This window comes from Xiphophorus hellerii, chromosome 22 (genome assembly GCF_003331165.1).
Source record: "Xiphophorus hellerii strain 12219 chromosome 22, Xiphophorus_hellerii-4.1, whole genome shotgun sequence".
NCBI lineage: Eukaryota > Metazoa > Chordata > Actinopteri > Cyprinodontiformes > Poeciliidae > Xiphophorus > Xiphophorus hellerii.
In genome coordinates this window covers 14844773-14869494 of record NC_045693.1, presented here as the reverse complement: position 1 = coordinate 14869494, position 24722 = coordinate 14844773, and the positions used below count along the sequence as shown (strand labels likewise).

General features: G+C 37.3%; 3 protein-coding genes across 8 annotated transcripts in view; all 3 read right to left on the bottom strand.

Annotated features, from left to right (window-relative positions):
- The window catches only part of slit1a (slit homolog 1a (Drosophila)), a 94399-nt gene extending 89479 nt beyond the window's left edge, over positions 1-4920 (bottom strand). For all 4 annotated transcript variants that reach the window (XM_032553242.1, XM_032553243.1, XM_032553244.1 and 1 more), the window contains exon 1: positions 4298-4920. In XM_032553242.1, coding sequence (XP_032409133.1) covers positions 4298-4494 — 197 coding nt within the window. In that variant the 5' untranslated portion in view covers positions 4495-4920. The remainder of the gene's footprint in view (positions 1-4297) is intronic.
- A 2817-nt stretch (positions 4921-7737) lies between these two features.
- On the bottom strand, positions 7738-15052 carry LOC116712523 (rho GTPase-activating protein 19). Of its 2 annotated transcripts, none has more exons than XM_032552289.1 (11): positions 14960-15052; positions 14425-14678; positions 13993-14073; positions 12762-12971; positions 12456-12682; positions 12277-12363; positions 10933-10998; positions 10215-10436; positions 10011-10106; positions 9783-9898; positions 7738-9388 (listed from the first exon to the last, which is right to left on the bottom strand). In XM_032552289.1, exons 1-10 carry the CDS (start codon positions 15004-15006, stop codon positions 9821-9823), a joined length of 1368 nt encoding a protein of 455 aa, XP_032408180.1. In that variant the 5' UTR covers positions 15007-15052; the 3' UTR covers positions 7738-9388; positions 9783-9820. The 2 variants fall into 2 exon arrangements, with proteins under 2 accessions (XP_032408180.1, XP_032408181.1); XM_032552290.1 differs by having other exon boundaries at positions 7738-9277.
- Positions 15053-19298: 4246 nt separating this feature from the next.
- On the bottom strand, positions 19299-23396 carry LOC116712701 (pyrokinin-1 receptor-like). 2 transcript variants are annotated; one of them, XM_032552520.1, is made up of 7 exons: positions 23220-23396; positions 22222-22392; positions 22036-22132; positions 21502-21707; positions 20474-20695; positions 20226-20346; positions 19299-20056 (listed from the first exon to the last, which is right to left on the bottom strand). In XM_032552520.1, exons 2-7 carry the CDS (start codon positions 22369-22371, stop codon positions 19689-19691), a joined length of 1164 nt encoding a protein of 387 aa, XP_032408411.1. In that variant the 5' UTR covers positions 22372-22392; positions 23220-23396; the 3' UTR covers positions 19299-19688. The 2 variants fall into 2 exon arrangements, with proteins under 2 accessions (XP_032408411.1, XP_032408410.1); XM_032552519.1 differs by having other exon boundaries at positions 20226-20403; positions 23220-23384.
- Between the last annotated feature and the right edge of the window lie 1326 nt (positions 23397-24722).

Sequence of the window (24722 nt, the reverse complement as noted above, 5' to 3'; positions counted from 1 at the left end):
TGTTAAGTGTAGAAAGGTGAGTACGTGCTTGGGTCAAATGGAAAATAAAAACAGTAGAGTCGCAGAGGATGAACCCTGACCTGGAAATGCTACCTGAATATTGACTCCGTATTTTCACAAGCAGAAAAAAAAAAAAAAGCTTACAAAAGCATTTTATGAAGCAAGTCAGGGAAACCGAGGAGCTGAGGAGTTCACAGCTGTGCTGGAAAGCCCGTAAATTGAACTGATTCAGTCCCAGGCCTGTAATTTCACTACAATCCACTGTGCATTGACATTCTCTGTGCGATCTTCATTCCAGGCATTCTTCCTCCTCACTGGATTGTGAGGAGGAAGAGAATGGATAAATTAGGCTGTGAAACTGGGCCTGAATTACGTTCAGTCCTCCTGGGGCAGGACCCTTCTTGCCCTCCATAATAAATACCATAATCCTTTTTATTCATTTATGAGCTTTGTGGTGAGCTACAATACTACTTACCACTCCGCTGCTTAGCACTCCTTTCATAAGTGATTACCTCCTTTATTCTTACACTCACCTCATTTCTTTTCTCTTCACCATAGCCAGAGCTGGCAGGCATTGGTGGGCAGGCTGTGTTCAGCCACGTCACAGTAAATTATGGATCAGATGCCTGGTGAGCTGTCAGTTACTCTGGCTATGTGCTTTTTGCCAGAAACGCTGCAGGCAAAACCTGGCACAAGCTCCCACACCTCCAACCTCCAAAGCCTTAAAGCTATCAAAGCCATCAAGCCCCTCAACCAGCACTAACCCCCATGTGTTATCATCTAGTATTACTTATTCGCGGCACGCAGGCATATAAAACATATGGAGGCACATGCTCAAGTTTATGAATAAACAAAAGTGAATACATGCATATGGTGCACAGCCTCCATCGCCTCTATTCTGGATGAGCTCCAAGACGCCCTCTGATCTCAGTACAAGGTATTTTCTGGCTCATAATAATGTTGTTGTTTTTCACATGAAAGCATCTAGACTTACTAACGTGCACGACTCCTCATGTTCTGCGCATCAATTCATTAAGAGATGAGACGAACATTTAAGATGAGCAGCTGGACTATTAATTTGATATCTGTGGAACAAAGAGCTGCGAGCAACTCACTTTCATCAGCGTTACAAATTTCCCTTTGTTTGAGTAAGATCTCAGGGTGATTATCAAATTAATGTGATATTTGTCAGAATCAATCATTTGAAAGGCTAATTGCAAAAGAGAAAGGAAAAAGGCGAGATAAAAATGACAAAATGATGCAAAACGGAGGTAGAGGGGACAAAGAGGCTATTAGCCAATATTCGGCAAAGAGTGATTTTAACACATGGAGCTCACAGTCTCATTACAGGCTGTGGTCTGAGGAGCACAGGGGTCAGACCTGATCCAAACACACACTGACAAGTGTAAATGGGATTTTGCTGTCTGTCTCCACAGCCTCCGTGGACCCCACAGGGACATACACCTTTCAGAAAAAAAGGAGAAAACGCTATAGCTCTTTAAAACAAATACCACGTTTGTTCACACACATATTCAGGAAGAAAGCAGCCAAATAAACTCAACTGCATTTTTTGTATTTTTACTTTGTTTCCAAACCCATTTATTTTAAGGCTACAGTATGTAACTTTTATAAACAATATGCTTTTTAGTTGTTACAACTGTTCCCATGTTGTGACAGTATAGTATAATCTGCCTCCTCCCTGTGGTCCTACAGCCAACTGCAGAAATGCACAATTCTCCATCAGAAACAACCAATCAAAGCCAGGAGGAAGGAGTTAGTAGTGTCAGTCACACTTGTGCATGCTGCAGTTTAAATATATATTTTTTAATTATATTACTGCTACTTTATAGTACAATGTATTAATATAGTGTAATATATTCAGAAACCTTGAACATTCTATTGTTTTGTGAGAATAAAATCACAAACATCATAAGGATGTTATTTGTTACAACACAAAGTAAAGCATAGTTGTAAGGTGATGGAAAAATGTATTCTTGTATTTGAAAATATATTTTAAGGGGCATTTTTTGCCTGAAGTGTTTTGCTGCCTCTACAAGATTTTCCTCCAGAATAGCCCTGTATCATCTCCATCTATCTACTCATCAACTCTAGTCAGTTTTTCTTTCTGAAGGAAAGCAAGCGTGACACTGCTGCCACCATTTTTCATCAGTTTTCCACCACAAATAGCTTTTAACATGGAGGCCAAAGAATTAAACTTTGTCTAATATGACCAGACAGCCTTTATCCAGGACTGCAGTGTCCCCCACATGCCAATCTACAAATGGGACGTCATATGACATCCTTACTGCAACTCTTTAATTATGGCCAGATTTGAGGAGCGCATGAGTAGGACCTGTCTCTTACACAAATTCATACCACCTGAGCTGAGGATCTCTGTAGCTACTCCAGAGTTTCTATGGGCCTCTGATCAATGCTCTCCCTCAACAGACTCTCATTCTGAATAGCACTCCATGAGATGCTCAAAGTTAGAGATACTGCTTTAACTCTGCTTTTTTTACACCTGGCTTGTCTGGTGTTCTTCTTGCTCTCTGAGATGCTGTTTGTTCATTAAAGTTCTCCAACAAACATCTGAGACCTTCACAGAGTAGCTGCTTTTTACCGGATTTAAAACAACTTGACTGTCTCCAATAGTGACTTCTAAAGATAAATAGACTGACTGAATTTTACTTCAGCATAAACAGGACTGAATTCAAATGGGCATCACATTTTTTTTGTAAAAACCATGCTCCATTATACTTACATTTCACAACTGTGTTGATCTATGACAGCAATTAAGTGCCCAAAATGTGAACAGGTTCAAGTGATGTGAACACTTTTGCTCACCTTTGACCGCGATGTCAGCTACTAATTGTCGCTCACTTATTCACATATTTTCAAAAAGAAAAAACACCCATAAATCTAGAACTGCACATGGGAGCATCATGTGTGGCCAATGGGGCTGTGTTGATTCGTCCGCTCCTCTTGATTAATCACCCGACACAAAAGCTCACACAGAGACCCGTTTCTATTGTTAAACAGAACTTCTTAGCGGAGAACAGCTGCCCTATACATGAAGAAAATCCACCCGTGAAAAAAAGAAAGGCAGTGACCTAGAAATATATTAGATAACTGTTATGCAGAACATGCTTAAAACGCAACATCCCGAGTGTTAAACACAATTCAAACACGCCCTACAAACGCACAACCAACTTTTAACACAGAAATGCTCTTTGAGTGAAAGCACAGGGAACATTTCCAGTGTGAATGGCCATTTACCTAAAAGGAAGTCACAAAATGAACACGTTTCCTCAGTGGTTCACTATTAAACCAATTTGTGAATGTATGCAACTTGCATGGGGTGGAAAAAGAGGGGTGTTCTTGGAAATTAAATGTGGAAAGCAGAAAATATGCAGCCGGCTCCCACCAAGCCATCACTGATGCCTCTGACACTGGCTTTCTCTGCTCTGTTCCCCACCGCATGTTTTATTCACGGCTGATATTCTTAAAGCTGAAACTGAACAATCTATTTCCCCCCCACTTTGCGCTCCCTCTGATTTTGCAGATGAATATTTCAGAGGAGAAGATGGAGAAACACCCCTCTGCAGGGTTGGAGCCCGACTGACGTCTTTACAGCTTTGGTATTCCTCGCGCAGGACTCACTTAAGCGGCAGATTTGCTTAATTTTCTGCATGATTTAACAATTCGGGGAGCGAGCGTTCAGATGCATGACAGGGCCAGAGAGTGAGAGAAGGAGTGGACAGCGCACAAGTGGATAAAAGTGAAAAGACAAGAAAGGTAGATAAAGACAGAGGGAGAAAAGCCAGCAGGACAACTGAGAAACTAACAGAACCTTTAAATGAACTTAAGTTGTTAAACTTGACTCTGGAAGCAATTAAAAAGTGGAGAAAAAGTCTGAATTTCTTCTTAGTCGAGATAGAAATGCAAATAAGGCCAGATGAAACAAACAGATAAACAAATATCAGATATGCAGAAAAAAAAAATTAGTAAATGAACAAGACAGGAGCACATCTGCTCCTGCTTTTTCCAGACTCTGATGTCTATTTATACCTGACTGGAATGCCAGTGAGTGACTGGCTCCCCTGATTGGCACATTCACACATACACCAACACACAGCATGCACAGGCAGGGCTATTGTTCTGTTTCCATCTAAAGAAACCCATGTGCACTACAATAACACAGCCGTAGTGGAAACAATGGGAAGATAGAACACAGCCTGGTGATTTCTCTGTCATAGATACACACATTACAAGGGAAGGAAGTAAAGATGGCACTCACAGTCTCTCAGTGTTGCGGGGAATACTCCTTGGCATAGTTTTGAGACCCAGTCCGTGGCAGTCCACTGTGGTGCCGCTGCAGGTACAAAGTGCCGGGCAAGCGCTGGCATTGCCCACCGCCAGGGCAGAGAGCATCAGCAGCCACATCCACTGCCTGGGCAGCCTACCCATGCTTGATTCAAAACCTCCAACGGGCATGTTCAAAGCCTCTTCTTTTTTTTCTTTTTTTTACTTCTTTCTGTCCAGATTTTTTGATTTTCACCCTCCTTTGGCTTCCACAAGTCCTGCCACACCTTACAAGTCAGCTGAAATAATTTTATTTAACAGGAAAGTATGAATAGAAACAAAAAAATAGAAAAATCTCCTACACAAATCCTACAGTTCTGGTGATGCAGCTTTGACATCCACTATAGTTTGCTCATGTAAAAAGGAGATGTTTTCCTTCTTTCTTTTCTTCTTGCAAACTCCTGTGCTGTTTCGTCTTTGTGGAGTTGGTGTGCTCTGGTCGGCATGCGTCTGTCCTCCTCTTACTTAGTCCTGCTCTGCTCCGCTTGCCTGAAGAGAGAGGGAATAGGGAAAGAGCAGAAAGGAAAAAAGCCAGTCTCTCTCTCTCTCTCCCTTTTACACACACACCCCCCCCCACACACACCAGTCATCCATCACAAGGATCTACAAATAGCAGAGCCCCTGACTCCACCCCTACCCCTCCTGTTCACCCTCACTTCTCTCCCTCCTCATACAACCCCCCACCCCCTCCAACGCAACCCTGTCTGAACTCACACTCATTCCTAAGATCCCTCTTTCATTCCCTTGACTCTCTTCACAATACAAATCTACTCCAACTATCTTCCTCTTTTCAGCTGCTTCTTACACACTTACCCGACTCATTCTTGTGTCTCAGGTTTGCCTCCAGGCGAACCCCACAGAGAGAGAGACAGACAGAGTCCTAACCTGCATGACACTACAAAGCCTCTGCCCGGAGCGAGAGAATCCACATGATGGGAAGAATCAACACCTCGGTCCAGAGAGGTGGAGAAAAAAAAAAGACTGAATAAATAATCGACAAGTACAGTGTCTTTGAAAAGTAATCATACTTTTGCACATTTTTGTCACACGGCAGCCACTTACATTAGTATCCTTCACTGGGATTTTCAGGTGGAGGCAAAATCATGTTTTTTTATTATCTCTCCCTCTAAAAAGTCCTCTCTGCATTTACTCTCAGTTAAAATCTAGCACAAAGAACCATTTTTATGCTTGAGACATAAAGACGGTATACAGAGGACACCTAGTTAGTTAATGAAATACCGTTCATTTAATAAGTAAATCCGACCTCAGAGGTTTGTTATAGAACATCAGTAAACAAAAAGCATCGTCTAGACCAAGAAACATAGCAGGACAAAGATAAAGATCCAGAGAAATTGAAAGCAGGTTATGTGGTAAAACAAGGCTGTGGCAGAATCATGCTCTGGGAATTATTTTCATCAGCAGGGACAAGGAAGCTAGCCAGAGAAGATGGGAAGATGGATGGAGCCAAATCCAGATTTGAGACTCCTTACAGTGTTAGGAAAATTTATAAATGTAATGGTTCAGACCTCCAACTCCAGTCCTGAAGAGTTACTCTGCTGTAACTCTTAAAGGTATCCCTCCTCCAACACAACTAAAAAATGCCTTTGTGGAAGTTGATGACATGTTGAGAATGTAGTTCAGCTATTTCTTGGTTTGTTGGAGCAAGGAGGAGCAAGTTGTAGGATGTAGACTGGAGTTGGAGATCCAAAACCATATTTAAGTGATATTATTGTTATATCAATGTCCAGAACCAAATACAATTGAGAATTGCGGCAAAACTTATCAACTGATGTTCAGAAGTGCTCTTCATCGAATCTGACTGAGCTTAAGCTATTTAAAATGGGTGCGAATACTTTTTCATGTCTTTACTTGTGTATCAGGGGAAGCCAGCAACACACACTACAAAGTGTTAGAAGGAAAAAAATAATAAAAAGTCAACGTTCAATTTAAAGCACTCCGTAATCAGACAGAATAGTTAAACCATTCAAATAAAAAAGCTCCAGTATACTCATACCTGCTATTTTAATTTATTAATGCAACTGGAACACAATCCCAGTCTCAGCGCCAGAACCAAGCATTTTTGAGTCCAAAAGGAGACTTAAAAACCAAGAGCTGGATAGAGCGAGCTCTGCTGAGATGGAAAACAGTGAACAATGAACAGCATTTGCAGGATTTTATTCCCCTAAAAGGACGTCTTCATATCATCACAGAGCGACATTTAGTGAAGGAAGCATATATATTAGAGCCTGTCTGCTGTTGAGAGTGTAACTATAGCTTCCAGAGAAACTGTTTACAAGGTCAAATTTGCACTTTGTGAAAGTGCAAATCTATACTTTTGGATGTGGGTTCAAAACAAGATCTCAATGACTCAGGGTATTTTGGTCATGGTTATCCACAGTGTGAAATAAATGGTAACATAAAAAACAGGGAACATATTGTGAGAAATTTGAGGGAAAAAAAACTCTAAACTGGGTTTGAAAAGCAGTTTGCATGCAAAGCTTCACCCCACAATGGAATGACAACCATGAGAACAAAGAACGCTGTCTAGAATCATAATGCATGAATTTTAGCTGAAATCAAAAATGACTGTTTATGAAGAACATCTTATGTGATGAAAACAAATGCATAAAGTGCAGAGTCCCCAAGACTCTCCAGCCATCTTCATTGAGGTCAAGCAGGAGGTCTAAATATGCTCTGTGGATGATCCTTACAAGTGGTACAAAAGTAATGTAGAGATGGAAAAAATTGGAATGCAATGCTATGCGACCAACGATATTCATATTATAAAACATACACATGCACAGGGGGAAAAAAAGCTCCATTTGTCCTTGTAAAAATGTCACTTCAGTGTAGATCTTCCCATTATGAATTGCTAATTAAAGAGGAGACAGTGGTATTTAGCGGTAATGGGGGGTAGAAACATCCCTCCGCTCTCACAGAGTTGATAGGAATGCACACAAGTACAGAAGAATGACTTCTCGGCTCTTAAAGCAAAGCAATGAGACAACATGGCAGCAATTACAACTGTCTGGCAGAGGAGATGTTTGCAAAACACAAGACCTCAAACAAAGGGGACTGAAAGGGCGAGTTACAACTGATTTTTGTTCTGCCGATTCAAAATTTTATACAAGCAAGCCACTTTCTAACAAGTCATATTTACAAAATGAGAAAAGTTGCTCAGGACAAAGAAAGATGCTTCTCCCCTGTGCTCAACTGTGACATGTGATAAACAGAAGGCATAGCTTATGTCTGCAAACCATGGATCAGATATATAACAGAGTGGCTTCCTGACAACGTCCATTATGATATATTTGATCATTTTGACAGACTTAGCACATTTAGACAAAACAATAAATACACAGCAAAAATCAAGAACGCATTTTAAGTGGAGTTTATTAGAGCATGGAGAACTCAGGTCACAGACATCAATCTGTTTTCGATTTGACAAAAGAAATATGACGCTCCAGCTGTAAAAGCTTGCTTTGCTTTACTGAAGCTGGCTGCCGCTTATGCGAAGAACTTGAGAAAAGGACAAACTTTAACATTTGGTGAAAGTTGGTCTCACTGCCCACAAAATCTATTAATGCTTTCAATAAGGAATAAGTCAGTTTTTTTTTTTTTTTTTTTTTTGTTATCCTTGGTAATTTTACCACAATAGACATCAAATTAATAATTCATTTGTAAACAGTTAACATTAACAAACATCTTACTGCTTGCAACAACATACTGGGTCATGCGTGGATAACAATAAGCAGGAAGGCTGAGCGATCATCTCCAAAAGCAACATATTGTGTAGAAAGGTTCCTACCTCATAACCATTTGTAACTAAACAGCACCCCCTTGTGGTTGCAAGAAAAAGTGCAGGACCTGACTTCACACAATAGCACACTCAAAAACATGTAAAAGTAAAAAACAAAATGCTTACAAAATGTATTTAAATAAAAAGGAGATTCAGGAAAACATCTGTATTACAGTAAGTTGCGTAGCTCTACAGAAGCACCATGTGGCCAAGCAGCAGTAATCGCATTATAATTAAAGGGTAACAGCTTACTATAGCGAGTATTACTCAGTTCAAAAGTGATAACAGCTCAAACTCTTTCAGTAAACACCTGAATTTACAAAAGTATGATAGTGTTCAGAAGAAAAGAAAACAATTGATTTTGCTTCAAGTCCATTGAATTAGTAAAGATAAAAGCATACATAAAAACAGTAAATACACCGCTTTAAAATCCCAAACTGTAGTTAATGCATAGAGATACAAAATAGCCTCAGGAAAATCTTAAAAGTAGGAACTAAAAAGAAATGCCAGTTTAAAATATCAGTAGCATTACAAAAACAAAAAAAAAGTGTTCACACGACTTTGTTAAAGGAATAAAAAATAAAAAATATTCTGTCACCTTTCCTTTAATCTTCCCTTCACAAGTATTCACTTTCTAAATATGGAAGTCTTTATCTTAAACAAATGTAAATCAATCCTCCTAAAATTTGTACATATTTACTGTAAAAAGAAACCCTGTTGCATAGGAACTCATCTTTACAATAACTTAAGACAGACAGTTTAAGGCACATCTTTGAAAGGGGAATTTTGGTCCAACAACATCTACATTACAAACAGAAAATTAGCACATCACAGTTTCTTAAGACGTTTGAGGAAGAACAGTGAAGGTTTTGCCATGTAAACAACAGCAAAATATAATAATCTATGAACTGAAATTCAATAAAATATCACAAAATTCTTGGCAGCTTAAAAACATTACACTTGACTGACCCAAAATACACAACATCAGCATCCCCACTGTTACTTTGTAACTGTTGTGTTAAATTAGCAAGCTGCAAAGATATTCTTTGGGGTTTTATAAAACCTCAAAGAGTGGGTGGGGGGGGGGGGGGGGGGGGGGGGGGGGTAGTATCCACACTAAAGGAAAAAAACAAAAAACAAAAAGAGAGGATAGTAACTATAACAGCACATAAAACGCCTAACGTTCCCAAGGTCTTGGGGAGCACAATCCTTTAATAGCAATTCTTCCTGGCAGAGAGGATGAAAAGGGGTTGATTAGTTGTCAAATCTTCAGCTGAAAGCAACTATAATTTACAGTTGTCAGCTACAGATGGATGAATACAGAATGAAAAGTTGCCGATGAGCATTTAAAACTGGACAAATGCATTAATATAATGTCAGTAATTATGGAAAATTTCAGCCTAACTGAAAAAGAAATATTACTGAAGTATTTCACCACACGTCTCCATCTACGTGGGATTTTATCCACAATCTCCCTCTGAGTAACAGACTCACCAATGTGGTAAATGATTTTAAAGATTTTCTACAAAGAGTACCACTGTAATATTCAGCCTCTTCAACCCGATGCCTGTAAATTTCAATAGAAGACATTCACTTTGAGGCTGAATGTTGCTATACTCACTTTCTCCCTGTGGGTGTTTTGTCATAATCTACCCATCATCAGGATCTGGGAGGAATGCTCTGCAGTGTGCCGTTTTCTCTCTCTGTAGAAGCCTGGCCTCCCAGTGCCTTCCTCTGCTACGTAAGTGGAAAACGCAAATCATGTCTTTCACATAATAATGAGTTATTTATGAAAATATTGATTAAAGCATCAAAGAGAATGCAATAGAATAAAAGCTCGTCCGCCAACCTTGATAATTCCACCTACAGAACGAGAACGAAAGTGTCTCCTGATGAACGGAGTTCGTGTCTCTGCAGAGGAATTCGAGTCAGGCTGCTTTTCAAACTACGAAGAAGATGGCACCACGTTAAAGTATCAATTTAAAGAGGTTCAATGCATAGTTGTTTTTTTTTCTTAGTTTAATTTGTCCTCTGAAAAGTCCCATTAAGTTACCCGTCTGATGAGTTTTTTCTTCTTGGCAGACTCTGGCATGCTGTTGACTTGCTTGTAGAGTTCTCTGAGACATGACTCAGTATAGCTCTGATTCTCAGAAGGCTTGATGTTGCTGGTGCTGCTGGTCTCACCTGCGATTGACCTCATAGAGGGAGAAGGTGATGGAGCTGCAATCGCAGCAATAGAGCCAGTTTTGTTTCCTGAAGAAAGATTCAGGTCATCCTAGAAAAGTCAAGAGATGTCCTATAACATGCTGCACACACAACTGACATTCAACTGGTCAAAATCTTAACTCAATCAAGCAGTATTGCAAACATCTAAAAAATTAGAATTATACTTTATTTCCCCACAATGGGGAAATTCCTGTGCAACAGCAGTAAAGTGAAAAGCAATCAACACAAGTAGATTTACATCAAGATGAGAATAAATCACATGTGAAAACAGAATAAAGAAAAAAAAAAACACATTGTACAGTAAGGGCAAAAATTCAACATAAATAGAACATTATGAATATTTCCCTGAATAATTCATAAAAATACTTGTACAGCATTAGCCATTGTTTTAGCTATAGGACATGGGTAAGGAGCGGTTTGTTTATGACTGTGAAATTGAGTAAGTGAAGATAAAATGACAATGAATGAGGAACTGAGTTCACAAACAGATCCAGAACAGTGCGACAAACTTCTCTATTAAGACGAAAAAAAAAAAACATACTTACATTTGACTGAAGCGTTTTGGATCCAGTGTAGAATAATCGAGCATATTCTTTGATATAGACAGGTGCCTTAAACGACATAAAATATCTGCAATAAAGTCTGAGTCTGATGAATCTCATTTATTATGCACTGCGTTAAGTCACTATCAGCAAAAACATAAAAGGCACCAAAAGCAGTCAACAGAATACATTTGACATTTCAAAGCATGCACACATATTGAATCATTCAGTTTATGACACAGAATTTAGAAACATATAAAGACTTCACTATTTGATTTGTAGAGGTATTTTAAAATGGAAAGAAAGTTAAAGCTTCCTGAGACTCTGTTTGACAAAATAAAGTCAACTCATTGGAAAGAAAAATAGAAAGGTTTTAGGTGATCAGAACACAGGTCAGCCATGACATCAGTAAGGTAAGGCTGCTCATTTTATTATAAAGCAATATTCAGCTAAGAATATCTGTATCTTGGCATTTACTTAAATGTTAAGTCTTTCAATCGTTTCATTCTTAAATACTTGAAGAACAAACAAACCCCCTGCATGGAGATGGCTCTGAAATAATGTAGCTGCCGCTGGGAATTTTAATGACTTCACGACTGACTTAATGTCAGCGCACATCCGTCATGTCCGGATGTTTCAGAGTGTGCATTAAACAAATTGGTGGGAATGTTTTATTACACAGCAGGATGATAGGACTTGATGGCTTCGAATGGATGACCCTAGCTTATCAGGGAGAGTAAATAATCTGACTTCAGTGCGTTTGTGTGTCTGCATGCAGGACACCTGGCCGAAGGCACAGAAGTTTCACAACAAACAAGCTGAAAATGGCCACAGTGAAGGATTAGGATGCCAAATATACAGCAGTTTGAACAAAAGCTCTTACTCAAAAACATTTGAGACAATCATGACCTCTCAACGTCTGAAAATGAATCTTAGTGAGTCTAAACATAACTTACAAAACACTGTTGTCTGACTCATGAAGAGCATTCTCTGATTTCTCTATGTGCCAATTCTCAGTTCATATTCTTTAAGGTCTGTATTTCTTGTAACCCTGGCAACATCCCAACTTGATAACTAAAACAGTTGCTAATGAAAAAAGACAAAGCTTTAAAAAGACATTTTGTGAACAAAGGCTATTTCACAAGGCCACCTTCCTTGTGTTTAAATCAAAGACGCTGCTTTTGATCGGCAGTTAAACACAATCTGCACATTTTACTAAACATGCATTAGTTTATGGATGACTTTCGATTCTCACCTTGGGCAAAATTGGCCTAAATAAAAGACACATTTATAATGTACATAACTCTATTCATTCTATTCAATTAAGCAGCAAACTAAGTGGATTACCTTGAACATTTTTTGTGAGTGTCGAATGAGAAACGCCACCCCATTATTCAGTTTCTCTATGTTTCCCTGGAGATCACTTGCTGTCACCTGCATCAGAATCAGAATATATTAAAAAACATATAATAAGAAATTTCTAGAAAACTTTCTGAAATACTTTCAATATTTGAGAAGATCCTCACATTTTTGGGCCAGATGATATGTGGAGCAAACATTGTCGCTAAATTAATAGCAGACATCTTGTTCATGTTCTGGCTGCGGGCCGTGTGGTACAATAAGTCCAGCAGCAGCTTCAACAAGCTCCGGTTGGCCGGTGGGAGCAACATAAAAAGCAGCTGAAACGCCTCAATCTGGCGGGCCTTATCAGGGACATTAGTCTTATTTCCCTTTTCATCAAAGCAAGTCAACTCTGGACAAAGCAAAGGAAAAAGATGATTTAAAAAAAAAAAACCAAAACGGGCCAAAATTCTGTGTGATTCAACAAATACCTCCAATCTTCAGGTGAGCATGGTAATGTCTATGCATTAGCAGAGGCTCTGGCAGCTCTCCCAGGAACACCTTGAGCAAAGTGGCGGCATCATTGGGATGGAAGTCACCTGTCTCCAGATCTATCTCGGTGCCGTTGTTCAGCATTTCCCTTAGGGCCGCCTGCCTCAGGCTGTGGCCTGGCACCCGAAACAAACCCTCCACATGAAGGTCTGGGGAGCAGTGAAAGAGAGAGATAAGCAAAGGGGAGGAAGGAGTAAGGAGGGAGTGTGTGGGCGTTTTGGACACAGAGTGATGAAGACAAACACACAGGGGCAGAGAAAGAGGCAGACGAGATGTGGTGAATGAAGCTGAGGGAGAGAGTCAGCAAGAGCAAAGTGCTTTCAGATAAATTATTTACTCATGCATTTGCTTCTAGTGTCCGCTTTCAGCAAGTGACATCATTCTTTTCTAGAAATAAACCATGACCTCATAGTAACTTATTGTTCATAAAGAAAGTTATGGTGTCTTAATTTTTGATTAACGTAACTCTAATAGTCAAAGAACAAACAAATTAAACTCTGCCCACACATCAAGTCAAAGATTTAATCTTGAGTTTTAAAACAAAAAGTAATGATATATGGTATTTTTTTTATGTTGGGAAGCATATGCATAGTGCTTTGAAAAAATATTCATACCTCCGTCAACTATTTCACAATTGTTGCTTTGCACTATTTTTAATTCAATTTAGTTAATTTATAAAGCACCAACTCATAACAAATGTAATCTCAAGGAAAAAAAATTAATAATAATCATTTCAATTCCAATTGGTCCTAGAGTATTCTCAATTAATTATTCAAAGTAGTTTTAAAAAAATTATATCTAAGGAAACCCAGCAGATTGCATCTAGCCATTACAAACTTCTACGTATTTTTTAGGATTTTATGTCACAAGCAGTGTATACAATTGTAATGCACAGGGCAGATGATAAATGGCCTTTGAAATTAAATTGAGAAATTGGTCCAACAAAGTTTAGATTTTTCTTGTTTAATTTATTTCACAAACATTATTAAATATTATTTGTTAAATATGTAATTTTTGAGAAAGGTTTAATACTTTTACAAGGCTGTACATATACAGTTTCATCACATCAAGGTGTTAATAAAAAGTTACTAAAACACAATCGTGACTGTATAATGTTTGTATGTAATTATGATGCCATAACCCTCCTTTCAGGACAGCATTTAAACTTACTTTTACTCAGGTATTCAATGAGCTGACAGATCTGAGCTATTCCTTCTTCAGTTAAGGGCGCTCCAAATATCACTCCTTTTTCTGTCAAGCAACACAATAAAGAACATTATAACGTGTATGACAAATAAATCATCTTTTCATATGTTGAATTTGTGTGCGTAAGAGTGTGCAAAAAAGCCATCCAGAAGGCCATGCGTAAAGAAAGAACCAAAGAACGAGCTTAATCATTATGAAGTTGAATTTGCAGCCGTGTAATAATGAACTAAATATCTCATGGTAGTTTAGGTACCACAATAGTTTAGGCAGAAGTAAGATGCAGCCAAAATGTAAACAAGTTGGAGTATGTTTACCTGTATGTATTATTATAGGAAAACACAACTCATTTGTATGAAGTAGCTGATCCCAAAACCTGTGCACATTAACACCTCTAACCTTTCCGTTTGCGGAAGTTGAAGGAGCGCAGAAACCCGGTGGACGTCGGCACCTTCGGCACCAACTCTCCAGTCAGCTGGGCGAACTCGTCCCCTGGCAGATCTATGAGCCGAGTAATATTACTAAGCACCAAATCCGCGAAAATCTGCGGATGCTCATGCCTAAACCTCTCCACAAAGAAGTCCGGGTTAAAGATCACAGGCTGGTTCGCGTCTGGTTTTTCGTGACAGAGGAACACGCTGCAATTTGTCTCCCTGTAAAGAAACAGACATTAACGCCATCAGCTTATTATATTTAACAGAAAGCTTCCAAAAATGAACGGCTGCAGTAGGTACCGAGCATACCTATCAGTCTGCCAGCTGTTGCTAGGTTATTTGGTTAAGCTAGATAGGGCTAACATGCATTTATTTATGTAACGATTTTAATAGTACAAGATAATACTATATACTTTCAATACCATTTAAGGAAGCATACTGTTTTCATATTACTACTGTAGTCTGTTAATTCACTTATATAATGACTGAAAATGTGTTACCTTCTATCAAGCTTCACAGTGTTTTGACAATTATTTTCAGTCGCCATCTTCGTTTTGAATCTTCCGCGGCTTCATGATGGTCACGCCCACGACGTAACGTACGTAACGACCGTTAAGGCACTAGTGTTGGGAATTTCGGTTCTTTCCAGAGAGCCGGTTCTTGTAGCCCGGCTCTCAAAAAAGACTGTCATAAACGGCTCTTAGTTTGTGACCATCTGCAGCTTCATACATTAATGTAACTTAGTTGGCAAATAAGAATGTTTTATATGATATATACTTTTGCGTGTGAGTGCGAAGGGGGGAATTACTAGCATAAATCTACATCTCTGCGCTGGTGTTTTTGCAGCCCCGCTCTTTTTAATGAAGAACGGCTCTCATTGAAGAGCACGCCCCCGTCGTTCACTTCAAAGAGCCGGCTCGAAGAGCCGAAACGTTCGACCCCGATCCATCTATAAGGCATAAGAGCCAAATGAAAAGTTCGTTTCAGAGCTCGTTTACTTTTTTAGTTTGTACAATGCTTGTTAGGTTTTATTTGGCATTTTACAAGCTACAAATCCCACGATGTATGTATGTTTGTAAAATTTGCAAAAGATTGATTTGCCAAGTTATTTCATCATCAAAGACCATGGCCGGTTTGAAATTCTGTGGCAATTCATCTTCCTCAATTTACACTAATAACAAAATGTGAGAAGCCAAAATCATACAGCTTAGTTGAATTTTATTTAGATATTTCCAAGTGTAATAACAAAGGATTCTTTAACTATCCCGTCTTTTCAGAGATTAAAATAAATTGCCATTATTTGGCTTCTATTAAATCTTTAAATTCAATTCTAAAATGATTGTCATTCTCTGAGGTGCTAATCTACACCATCTGCTGTTTGTGTAAGCCTTGTTGGCTTAGACAAATATCATTTATAATGAGTTGCATAAATTGCTTATTTTACATATCTTTTTTTCACTTGTTAATGTACAATCCAACCTGCACTGCATAAGCTGTATGAAACATGTTTAAACTGCATTACTTATGTAACGTGGTTAAATGCACAAACTTTGTCAAAATAATATATTCACAATGCAATTCATAGATCAGTGTTGCATTACATTCAAATAAAATTTTCTAATTATGTGTTACATAAAATTTATAGTCTGGAGTTTTGGCTGAGTTTAAAATTACACTAATGATTAGTGTTCAGTCTGAACTGTTGCAGCCAAAGTAAGAAGGAAACCTGGCACAAAAATGAATATGAATGAAGAGGTTCATATACAGTACAGACCAAAAGTTTGGACACACCTTTCTAATTCAATGGGTTTTCTTTATTTTTATGACTATTTATAAGGCAAGAAATCCCACTTATTAACCTGACAGGGCACAGCTATGAAGTGAAAACCATTTCAGGTGACGACCTCTTGAAGTTCATCAAGAAAATGCAGAGTGTGTGCAAAGCAGTAATCACAGCAAAAGGTTGCTACTTTGAAGAAACTAGAATATAAGGGGTATTTTCAGTTGTTTCACACTTTTTTGTTTAGTGCATATTTCCACATGTGTTATTCATAGTTTTGATGCCTTCAGTGTGAATCTACAATGTCAATAGTCATGAAAATAAAGGAAACTCATTGAATTAAAAGGTGTGTCCAAACTTTTGGTCTGTATTGTACGTCATATTTTTCTCTACCACATTTTTCCACTGAAGGTATTTTTTGTGTTGTATTTTTCTATAAATTTGAGCCAATTAAACACTGATTTCAAATACATTCAGCAGCCAATATTTACCTGCTCTGGGTTTTTGTGATAAAAAAAACAAAAAAAAAACTTTGTAGTATTTAAAAAGCATCGAAAGCAACCTTTGACTCTGCTAGAAAATGATTCTTTTCTGACTTTGAATAGAAAATATTTCCAATAAAAATATAATTTTTTACTGAGAAATGAGTTTTGATAGAAGGAGTCCTCAAGCATCACTGTCCACGTACCTGTGTATTTTGATGTTTCATTTTCTCAGAAAATGGATTGGTCATGAGCTTGTGCTTCAACACGTGCAGGCCCCTCTATGAAAGTTGCCATGGTGACACACCTTAGTAAGAAGTGAGCCAGTCGAAGGCAGTAAACCTGCCAAGTTGCAACCTGTGCTTCAAAACAAAAAAATAATTTAACTTGTAACATATCTGTCTTAAATTAGTTACACAGAGATGATACCCATCAGTAAGAAAAGTTTAGTTTCTGATTAAATTGCATTAATCAATTATTTATTTCATGCAAAAAAAGCAAATTATTAAAGAAAATATCAGTGTGATTTTTTTTCTATTCTGTCTCACAATTGATGATGAAAATTACTGACACCTCCATTATTTGTAACGAGAAAAATCTAAAAAAAAAAAAAGAGTGTATCGAATACTTATTTCCACCACTGTTTGCATTGTTATCAACCAAAGAAAATGATTCAGTCTTCTGACGTTAAACAAATTGTAACTTAACAGAATACTGTTAAATCTTTTGCAGAGTGAAGATAAAACACTATATGAGCCTAATGTAATTTAATTTCATTTTATAATAGAGCTGCTGAGAAGGGGAAAAATATTCCAATCTAAAATGGGAAAATATAACCTGATGAATATCCATGCTGAAGTCTGTGATTACTTATCATTTATATATCTGACTAAATTAAAGAGCTGTGGATTTATTTATTCAAGACACATGATAGAATTTCAAATTAACTCTGTCAAACCAAAAACATTTTTTTAAATACTCATTGCATTAAACGGCTTTTTCAAATTGTCTTCAGAATTTCTTCTGTCAACCCAACTTACTCTTTAACATATTTTACATGCAGTAAGATGCCATTATGTTCTATCAACATAATGAAAATGTTGATAGAACATTTTCATTATAGCAAATTTTGGAAAGAATTTGCAAACATCTGTTGTCTACAGTTAGGCACACAATAACCCGTGTAACCTAACACGATTAAATCTTTTTCATTTTATCCAGAAAATGAAAAAGATTTCTCTTTTTTCTCCCATAGCTTCAAATCTGGTTAATATAAATAAAAAATTTTCTACTCAATCTTTGTTGAGGTTACGTGAAGATTTATTTCTGCTGCATTTCTCTCAAGTGGATGGTTCCTCTTTTTATATATTAATATTGCTCTATTTAAACACTAGCATAAATGCATTAAATCTATATCTGTATGCACTTCCATACATAGATTGTATGTGATGCTTTGACCTCAATCTAATCTTCTGAACGAGAGTCAGTGAGAGGGCAACAATGATTCATAAAAACCCTCGCCGTCCTCTGCACGCTAAGTTTTGGCTGACCTTCAATAAAGAGGTTTACTTACAGTATGCCAAAAGGGTCAAATCAAACCAGCACTTGATGTCTTTTATTTGCGCTAGCTGGGTTTTTAAATTATTCTAGATGAACTGTGCTGTCTGCAATCCGGGTATAACTTTGTAAATGTTTTTTTTTTCTTCTTTTTTAAATTCTTGTGGGTGTTTTCTGATGTCTGTAGATTTTCTTAACTGCTGCAAATCGATTGGCCTTTAGGAACAATGAAGCATTTAAACTCAACTCAGTTCAGCCTGAACAACAAGAATAAATGAATTTCTGTATTTCTATAATTTCATTTTTTTATTATTATTATAAAAGGATGAAAGAGTGCTCAATGATGGAAGGACAAAATGAAAGGACGAAAGAGTGAAAAATGTATAAATTATGAATTGACAAGTAAGCTTTCTCTCTTATAAAATGTTCCCTCCGTTGCAACACTATGGTGGCAGCAAATTAGAGACATGGTTCATTATCACACAATGGTAGCAATCTAAAACAAAATCAAGCTGTTCAGGTGAACTTTGCCCCTAAAAGTACTTTACTGAAAGCCGTAGGGAATAAAGAGCTTGATATTTTATATTTCTTGCTGTTTTTTTTCTGTTGCTATTTTGGCTTTTTGTATACATGTGTTTTTACTGGCAAAAAAAAATCAGCATTATTGTCAAAAGCAAACACAAAAAGGACATGAACAGAAATATTTTTTAACTATTAGGTTTCAAGCTTGATTACTTGATTGATCATTCTGATGAATAGATATGCTCAAATTGCCAGGATGATAATTATTTCAGTTAAAGGGTAATTCAAGAAAAGAAAATCAACAAAACATTCATTTTCAAAGAAACATTTCTTGCTTGTTTATCACTCAAATATTTTTATATCAGAAATATACTCCATTATTAATCCATAACAACATTTATATAATTATATAATTGTAAAATTATAATTATATAATTATTTATATAATAATATACAACATTTACATAACAACATCCATAACAACATGTACACATAAAATAGGTTAAGAAAAGAATATTGTTTTTAATGGTACATAACATTAAAAGTAGGATGGAGTTTTTCTCCATTGGCATGCAATATTACTAAACAGTGTAACCAACTATTAACGAAATAACTTTACAAAGTAGGATCTTACAATTACATAGTTGTAACCATTGAAAGCATTTTTTACAGCGTTTTCAAGTAACAACTGTGATCAACTTTTTTTTTTACATTAGTGACACTCCAACATTATATTACATGAACAAAAGGAAGTGAGAGAAAGCAGAAAATTATACGTTTTGTCTCTAAGAGCATGGCAGAAAGCATATTGTTCAGAGTGCTTTTTGTTGCAGCTAACATTGAAAAGAACTTTCCCAGCTCTTCACATCCGCCTGATCCGTTCTCTTTTCAGAGTTTTTCTTTTTTGTCGCTTTTTGCTTTGCAAAATTTTCTGTCAATCTTCTCCTTGGCCATTGTGCTTGCATCCTCACTAGAACTTTGTGTCCTCAACCAAGACAGACCCCGGTACCTCAAGAAGCAGCGTGGTCTGAGCCTTCTCAATGTTCTCCAGCACGCCCTGCGAAACGTGTGGGAGGAAATACAGAACAGAAGCGGGTCCAGAGCACCATTGATGTACCATAGCGGCAGGGACAAATATGATTTCAGGACAGTATAGACGGAAAGAACTCTGTCAGACCAAACAACCACATACACCTGCATGAGTGACGATGCAATATCTGGAAAGTTGAAGAGAAAAAAAGACACCACAACTGCACCTAAGAAGAGAAAAACATTAAGATGCTTAAAAGTACTGATTGCAAACATATACATTTACTGTTATAGTTCATGTTGAAACACTCTTGCTGTTTAAGCTTTACCACACTTTACTGCATCTGCACTCCCACAACCAACATGCAATAAAACATATTGTTTTTTTTTGCTCACCCATTAGTTTTAAAGCCCTCTTTTCATTTAAAAGTAGCTTTCCATTCCGATGGCACTGAATGTCTCGCCTTCCCTCTAAATCTGGCCTCATAAGACCCATGTTTCTCCTTTGACGACCATTCTTTCGTAGGTGGAGTAGTATGAACATGTAAAGTGTAAAGATGGAGACCAGGGGAACCTGTAGTCAGATAAGAATATTTAGTGCTCATGTCTGATGCTGAAGCAGAGACCCGAAAAACTGATCTTACCAGGAAGAAGAGCCCTGCTCTCAGGAGTAAGGCTCCTTTGTAGATATGAGCAGGATCAGGCTCTGTCATTTCACACATGGTGGAGACTTTAAAAGCATCTTCTTGTGTGGTTGCTGTGTAGTCGAGGATGCAGGCTCTTGCCTGGTCGTAAACCAGTGCAAATGGCACAGCGGACACCAGGGAAACGATCCACACAGTGACAAGACATGGCAGTCGAGACTTCTTTAGGACGGAGAGGAGAAAAGGTGGGAAAACACTGTTATTACTGCATCTTTAATTCATCAACCTTTTTTTCCGATTGCTAATTGCTAAGTGGGACACAAGGTGGTAATCATGATCAGTCAAGACATGGAAAACAATTATTCACTGATGCACACAGAGGAATACACTGAGTGGATGAAAAGTAAATGAGCCCAGAAATGTGATAATTAAGGGTGAATCAAACTGTGGGTATTGAGGGTGGTGAATACCGCAGAAGGGACTGGTGCTTCAATTAAAAATCCGTCATTTGAACATATTCTTAAAACTGGATTAGACGGGGGTGGGTGCAAAGGTTTTTAAGAAGCTATGGATTAATGCCCTTTAAATGAGAAGTAACACAGTACACACTGTTTTGTCACATTGATGTACAAAATTGCCACTTCACTCAAATGATAGAAAAAAGGCAACTAGTTTCTCTGGCTGACAGGAATATGGATTTGTCTTTAAATATTTCTGATCATACTGTTAAAACTAAAGGAGCACAACCATTTACTCTTATTATAGTAAGGCTGTTTTAAAACTGTACTTGCATGTTAACCCCTTATTTTTAAAATGTCTTTCTTTAAAAATGTGTTATTTAATTTTTACAATCCAACTCATTAGAGAATTAGAGATCCAATCAGAGATCTCAGCTCGGGCAGAAGGACTGCGCATGCATAGATCTGACTGCTCTTTGTGCAAGAACTCCAAATTTCAAATCAAAATTGGCAACACAAAAGACAAATTGCAAGAACAAATGGTGCAACTTTGCTGTATCAGCTTCATACCTTCAGACTGGAGACGGACCACATGGTGTGGCATATAGCTGCGTAACGCTCTGTGGTGAAGGTCACGATAACCCAGCTTGTGGTGGCACAGTACATCTGACGGACCATGAAGTACACTTTACACACTGCTTGGCCAAGGCGCCATGGATAGCTCTCCCAGTAATACCGATACAAAGTGACTGGGATGGTCAACAGCTGCAAAATGTCTGTAACAGTAAGAATTGATAAAAAGTTATTGATCAGCTTTGCATTACCATTGCCATCTAAGGAGCATTAAATTTAACATAAAGCAGCAAAATACCAGAAAAATATTAGAATTGGAATATTAGAATAGAAATAGCCTTTTTTAGGGGGGACATTCAGGTGCAACAGCAACATCACATATTCAGTCCAATTATAAGCATGAGCAGTTGAGATTTGGCAATAGTGATGAATTTGATTCCGTTTGGGGTCATCGACATGTCGTATGTCACTTTCACCGTGAAAGGTGTGAGTGATTGAACTTCACAGGAGGTAATAAATCATAGCAGGTACCTGAAATAACAAGGCTCAGAAGGTAGACACGAATGGCGCTGACTCTCATATGAGCATCCATGAGGAGGGTCAGTATGCTCACACTATTGAACGCGACCTGTGACACATTCAAAGGGGAGCACGTTGATACATTTTCAATTGACGAGTTGCAAAGTCACAATTTTGAGTCTGGAAAAGCGCACATACGCCAAACAAGAAGATGAGGCTGTAAAACATCGTCATGGGGACAGCAACTGACAGCGGTTCACTTTTGGTGACGCTGATGTCGAGCTTTGGCGTTTCACTGGGGCTGACGTTGCAGCTGAAGAGGAATGAAATCTGCTCTGTGAAGTTCATGTTGAGGCAGGCAGGTGATAGCTACAGGAAGATTTTATTAGGAAAAATTGTGTTGGATTATTTGCAATAAAAATACAGTTGTGATGTCACCAAATAATCAGCAAATCAAATTGAATTTATTCAGATTAATATGTAGGTTCTTTTGATTTATTGTACAAAATCTATTGCTTTATTGGTTTTGTATAAACTAATTACAAAATCCAGTGTTCTAGACGTTGTGAAAGCAAAAAGAAGAGGGAGCACAAATGCCTCATATTTGTTCAGGCAAGCAATTGACAGGTTGCAAAATACAAGGTAATAGGTTTGATGAAAATACAGAACTCTAACTATGTTCTTATGTGGAATTTGGAATCGTTTCCATTTTTTACCTTTTTATAGCAGTTCATGCATCAATGACAAATATTATATACAAATATTGAGACCTACCTTTGACAAAAGAATAACATATGAGACAAACCTTACATTTTCAATAGAATACGTACCCATATTAGAAGAACAAGAAAATTAATCTTTTTTTAACCAACACATACAGAATATTCAAAAAAACTTTGTTGAGAATTCAGACTGGTGTATCATAACCATCAAAATAACATACATTTAATTGAAATTAACGTAAAAATAATATAAGCAAAGTCCTACTAAAAGTGGTTGAATCAGATAAATATGTAAATAATTTAATCTCTAAATCAATTTCTTTTTTCTCAATGAACATAAAATGATTTTTTTAAAGATTCATTTAACTGGTGTAACCTGTTGAGTCAGATACACAGCAGGGACAGAGAATCAGTATCACAGAGAAACAGAAAAAAGCCTCTGGCCATGTTTTAGACTTGTAAAATTAGACTCACCTTTCTCAAAAGGGAAAACAGAGAAAATACCAGCAGCTCTCCTCTGTGGCAAAACGCAAAAAAGAAACAAAACCAAAAATCTCCTGCTTTGGATGCCTCCCTCAGTACCTCAGTGGCTCTGCTACTCCCTCTCTGATTCCAACCCTCTTTCTCTTGCTTTCTTTTTCTCTCTCTCTCTTTTTCTCTCTCATCATTCACAAAGACATTCTTAGTCATAGCTGGTAAAATCTTGAATACCAGTTCTGCAAGGCAGAACATCTTGTTCAAGTGAAATAGTATTTGCAACAATTATGCCCAAGTTACAGAATTTTGGATTCCATGAATTACAGGTTATGATTTTTCTGGCGTCATTCCTTAAAACAGAAAAATTATAATTCATTTTAGCTGAACACAATACTCACATGTTAAATTATTTGTTTGGACTATTGCCATTTTGTATAATAAACATTTATATGAGTAGATTGTCAGCTAACAGTAAAATATAGAAATGACCTGTGCCTGAGTAACGTCCTGTTCATTATTAGTCAGTAGAAACATTACAGTTGCAAAGGCTACAAAATTTTGACTACAAAATGGTCAAATTGGATTTTGGAGATGATATTAAACTCATCAGGAAGAATAGGGGAAAACATGTTGTTTTCCTTAAATTCATAAACTTTGGTCTGATTAGGTTTTCATTTAATATGATTTCTAAAGAAGAACCTGATCATTATCTGGTAATTTTAGAGAACTTTACATTAGAAGTTTGCCAGCACAAATGAGATTGCTTTCTTGATACATGATTGATTAATTGACTTATTTTGAATACTGGTGACAGATATGTGACTGAATAAAGAACCAAATATATAATAATTAAAAAAACATTTTTAACCAAAGTCAAGCCTTTGATTGAGCATAATCATGATAGTATAAAAAATAATCGTATATTGATGGAACATCTTGTCAACTTGTAAAATACATTTCTAAAACAAATACCTCCAAGTCTAGGGGGAAATTAGTATGTGGTTCAAAGCTTGCAGACAATAAGAAGCTGTCGCATCTGGCTTGTTGGCAAAAATGATGGAACTGTTAGCAGAAGTAATCAAATCACTTATAAAACATGAGCATGAAGTGTAGTAAAAGATGTTGCTCTTCTCCTTCTGTTGTGTCAAGAATGTGGAGCAAATGTAATTTATTTGGGAAGGTTCTAAAAGGGAAACATTAACCTAAAGACCATTTGCAGTAACACTGGTGACTCCAAATATTGTTCAGAACAGCAGTGATGAAAAATATGAAGAAGAGGGGGAATGATAGGCTCCTCTGCCAAAGACAATCTTAAATGCATTAAAATGGAAATTAAAATCAACCAGATGTGGAATAAAAATATGATTTGTATAAATCAAAACATGGCCAAAATAGCAAAGTCTCAGTCAACGTTCAGCTCTGGGGTGATTAAAAAAGGTCTTTGCCTGTTACAGTCTTTCACTGTTGTTGACAGTCTGCTTCAAGATTTTACTTTTCAGT

Excerpts from the sequence above, each read along its gene's own strand:
- LOC116712523 (XM_032552289.1), bottom strand. The coding sequence starts at position 15,006 with ATGGCGACTGAAAATAATTGTCAAAACACTGTGAAGCTTGATAGAAG. Across the intron at positions 12,972-13,992 it reads CATTGAATACCTGAGTAAAA|ACCTTCATGTGGAGGGTTTG; the intron begins GTAAGTTTAAAT and ends ACTGCTCCCCAG. Across the intron at positions 10,107-10,214 it reads AGAAAAAACTCATCAGACGG|TTTGAAAAGCAGCCTGACTC; the intron begins GTAACTTAATGG and ends TCTTCTTCGTAG.
- LOC116712701 (XM_032552519.1), bottom strand. The coding sequence starts at position 22,371 with ATGAACTTCACAGAGCAGATTTCATTCCTCTTCAGCTGCAACGTCAGC. Across the intron at positions 20,696-21,501 it reads GGTCCGTCTCCAGTCTGAAG|AAGTCTCGACTGCCATGTCT; the intron begins GTATGAAGCTGA and ends TCCGTCCTAAAG. Across the intron at positions 20,057-20,225 it reads GAGGGCTTTAAAACTAATGG|GTGCAGTTGTGGTGTCTTTT; the intron begins GTGAGCAAAAAA and ends TTCTCTTCTTAG.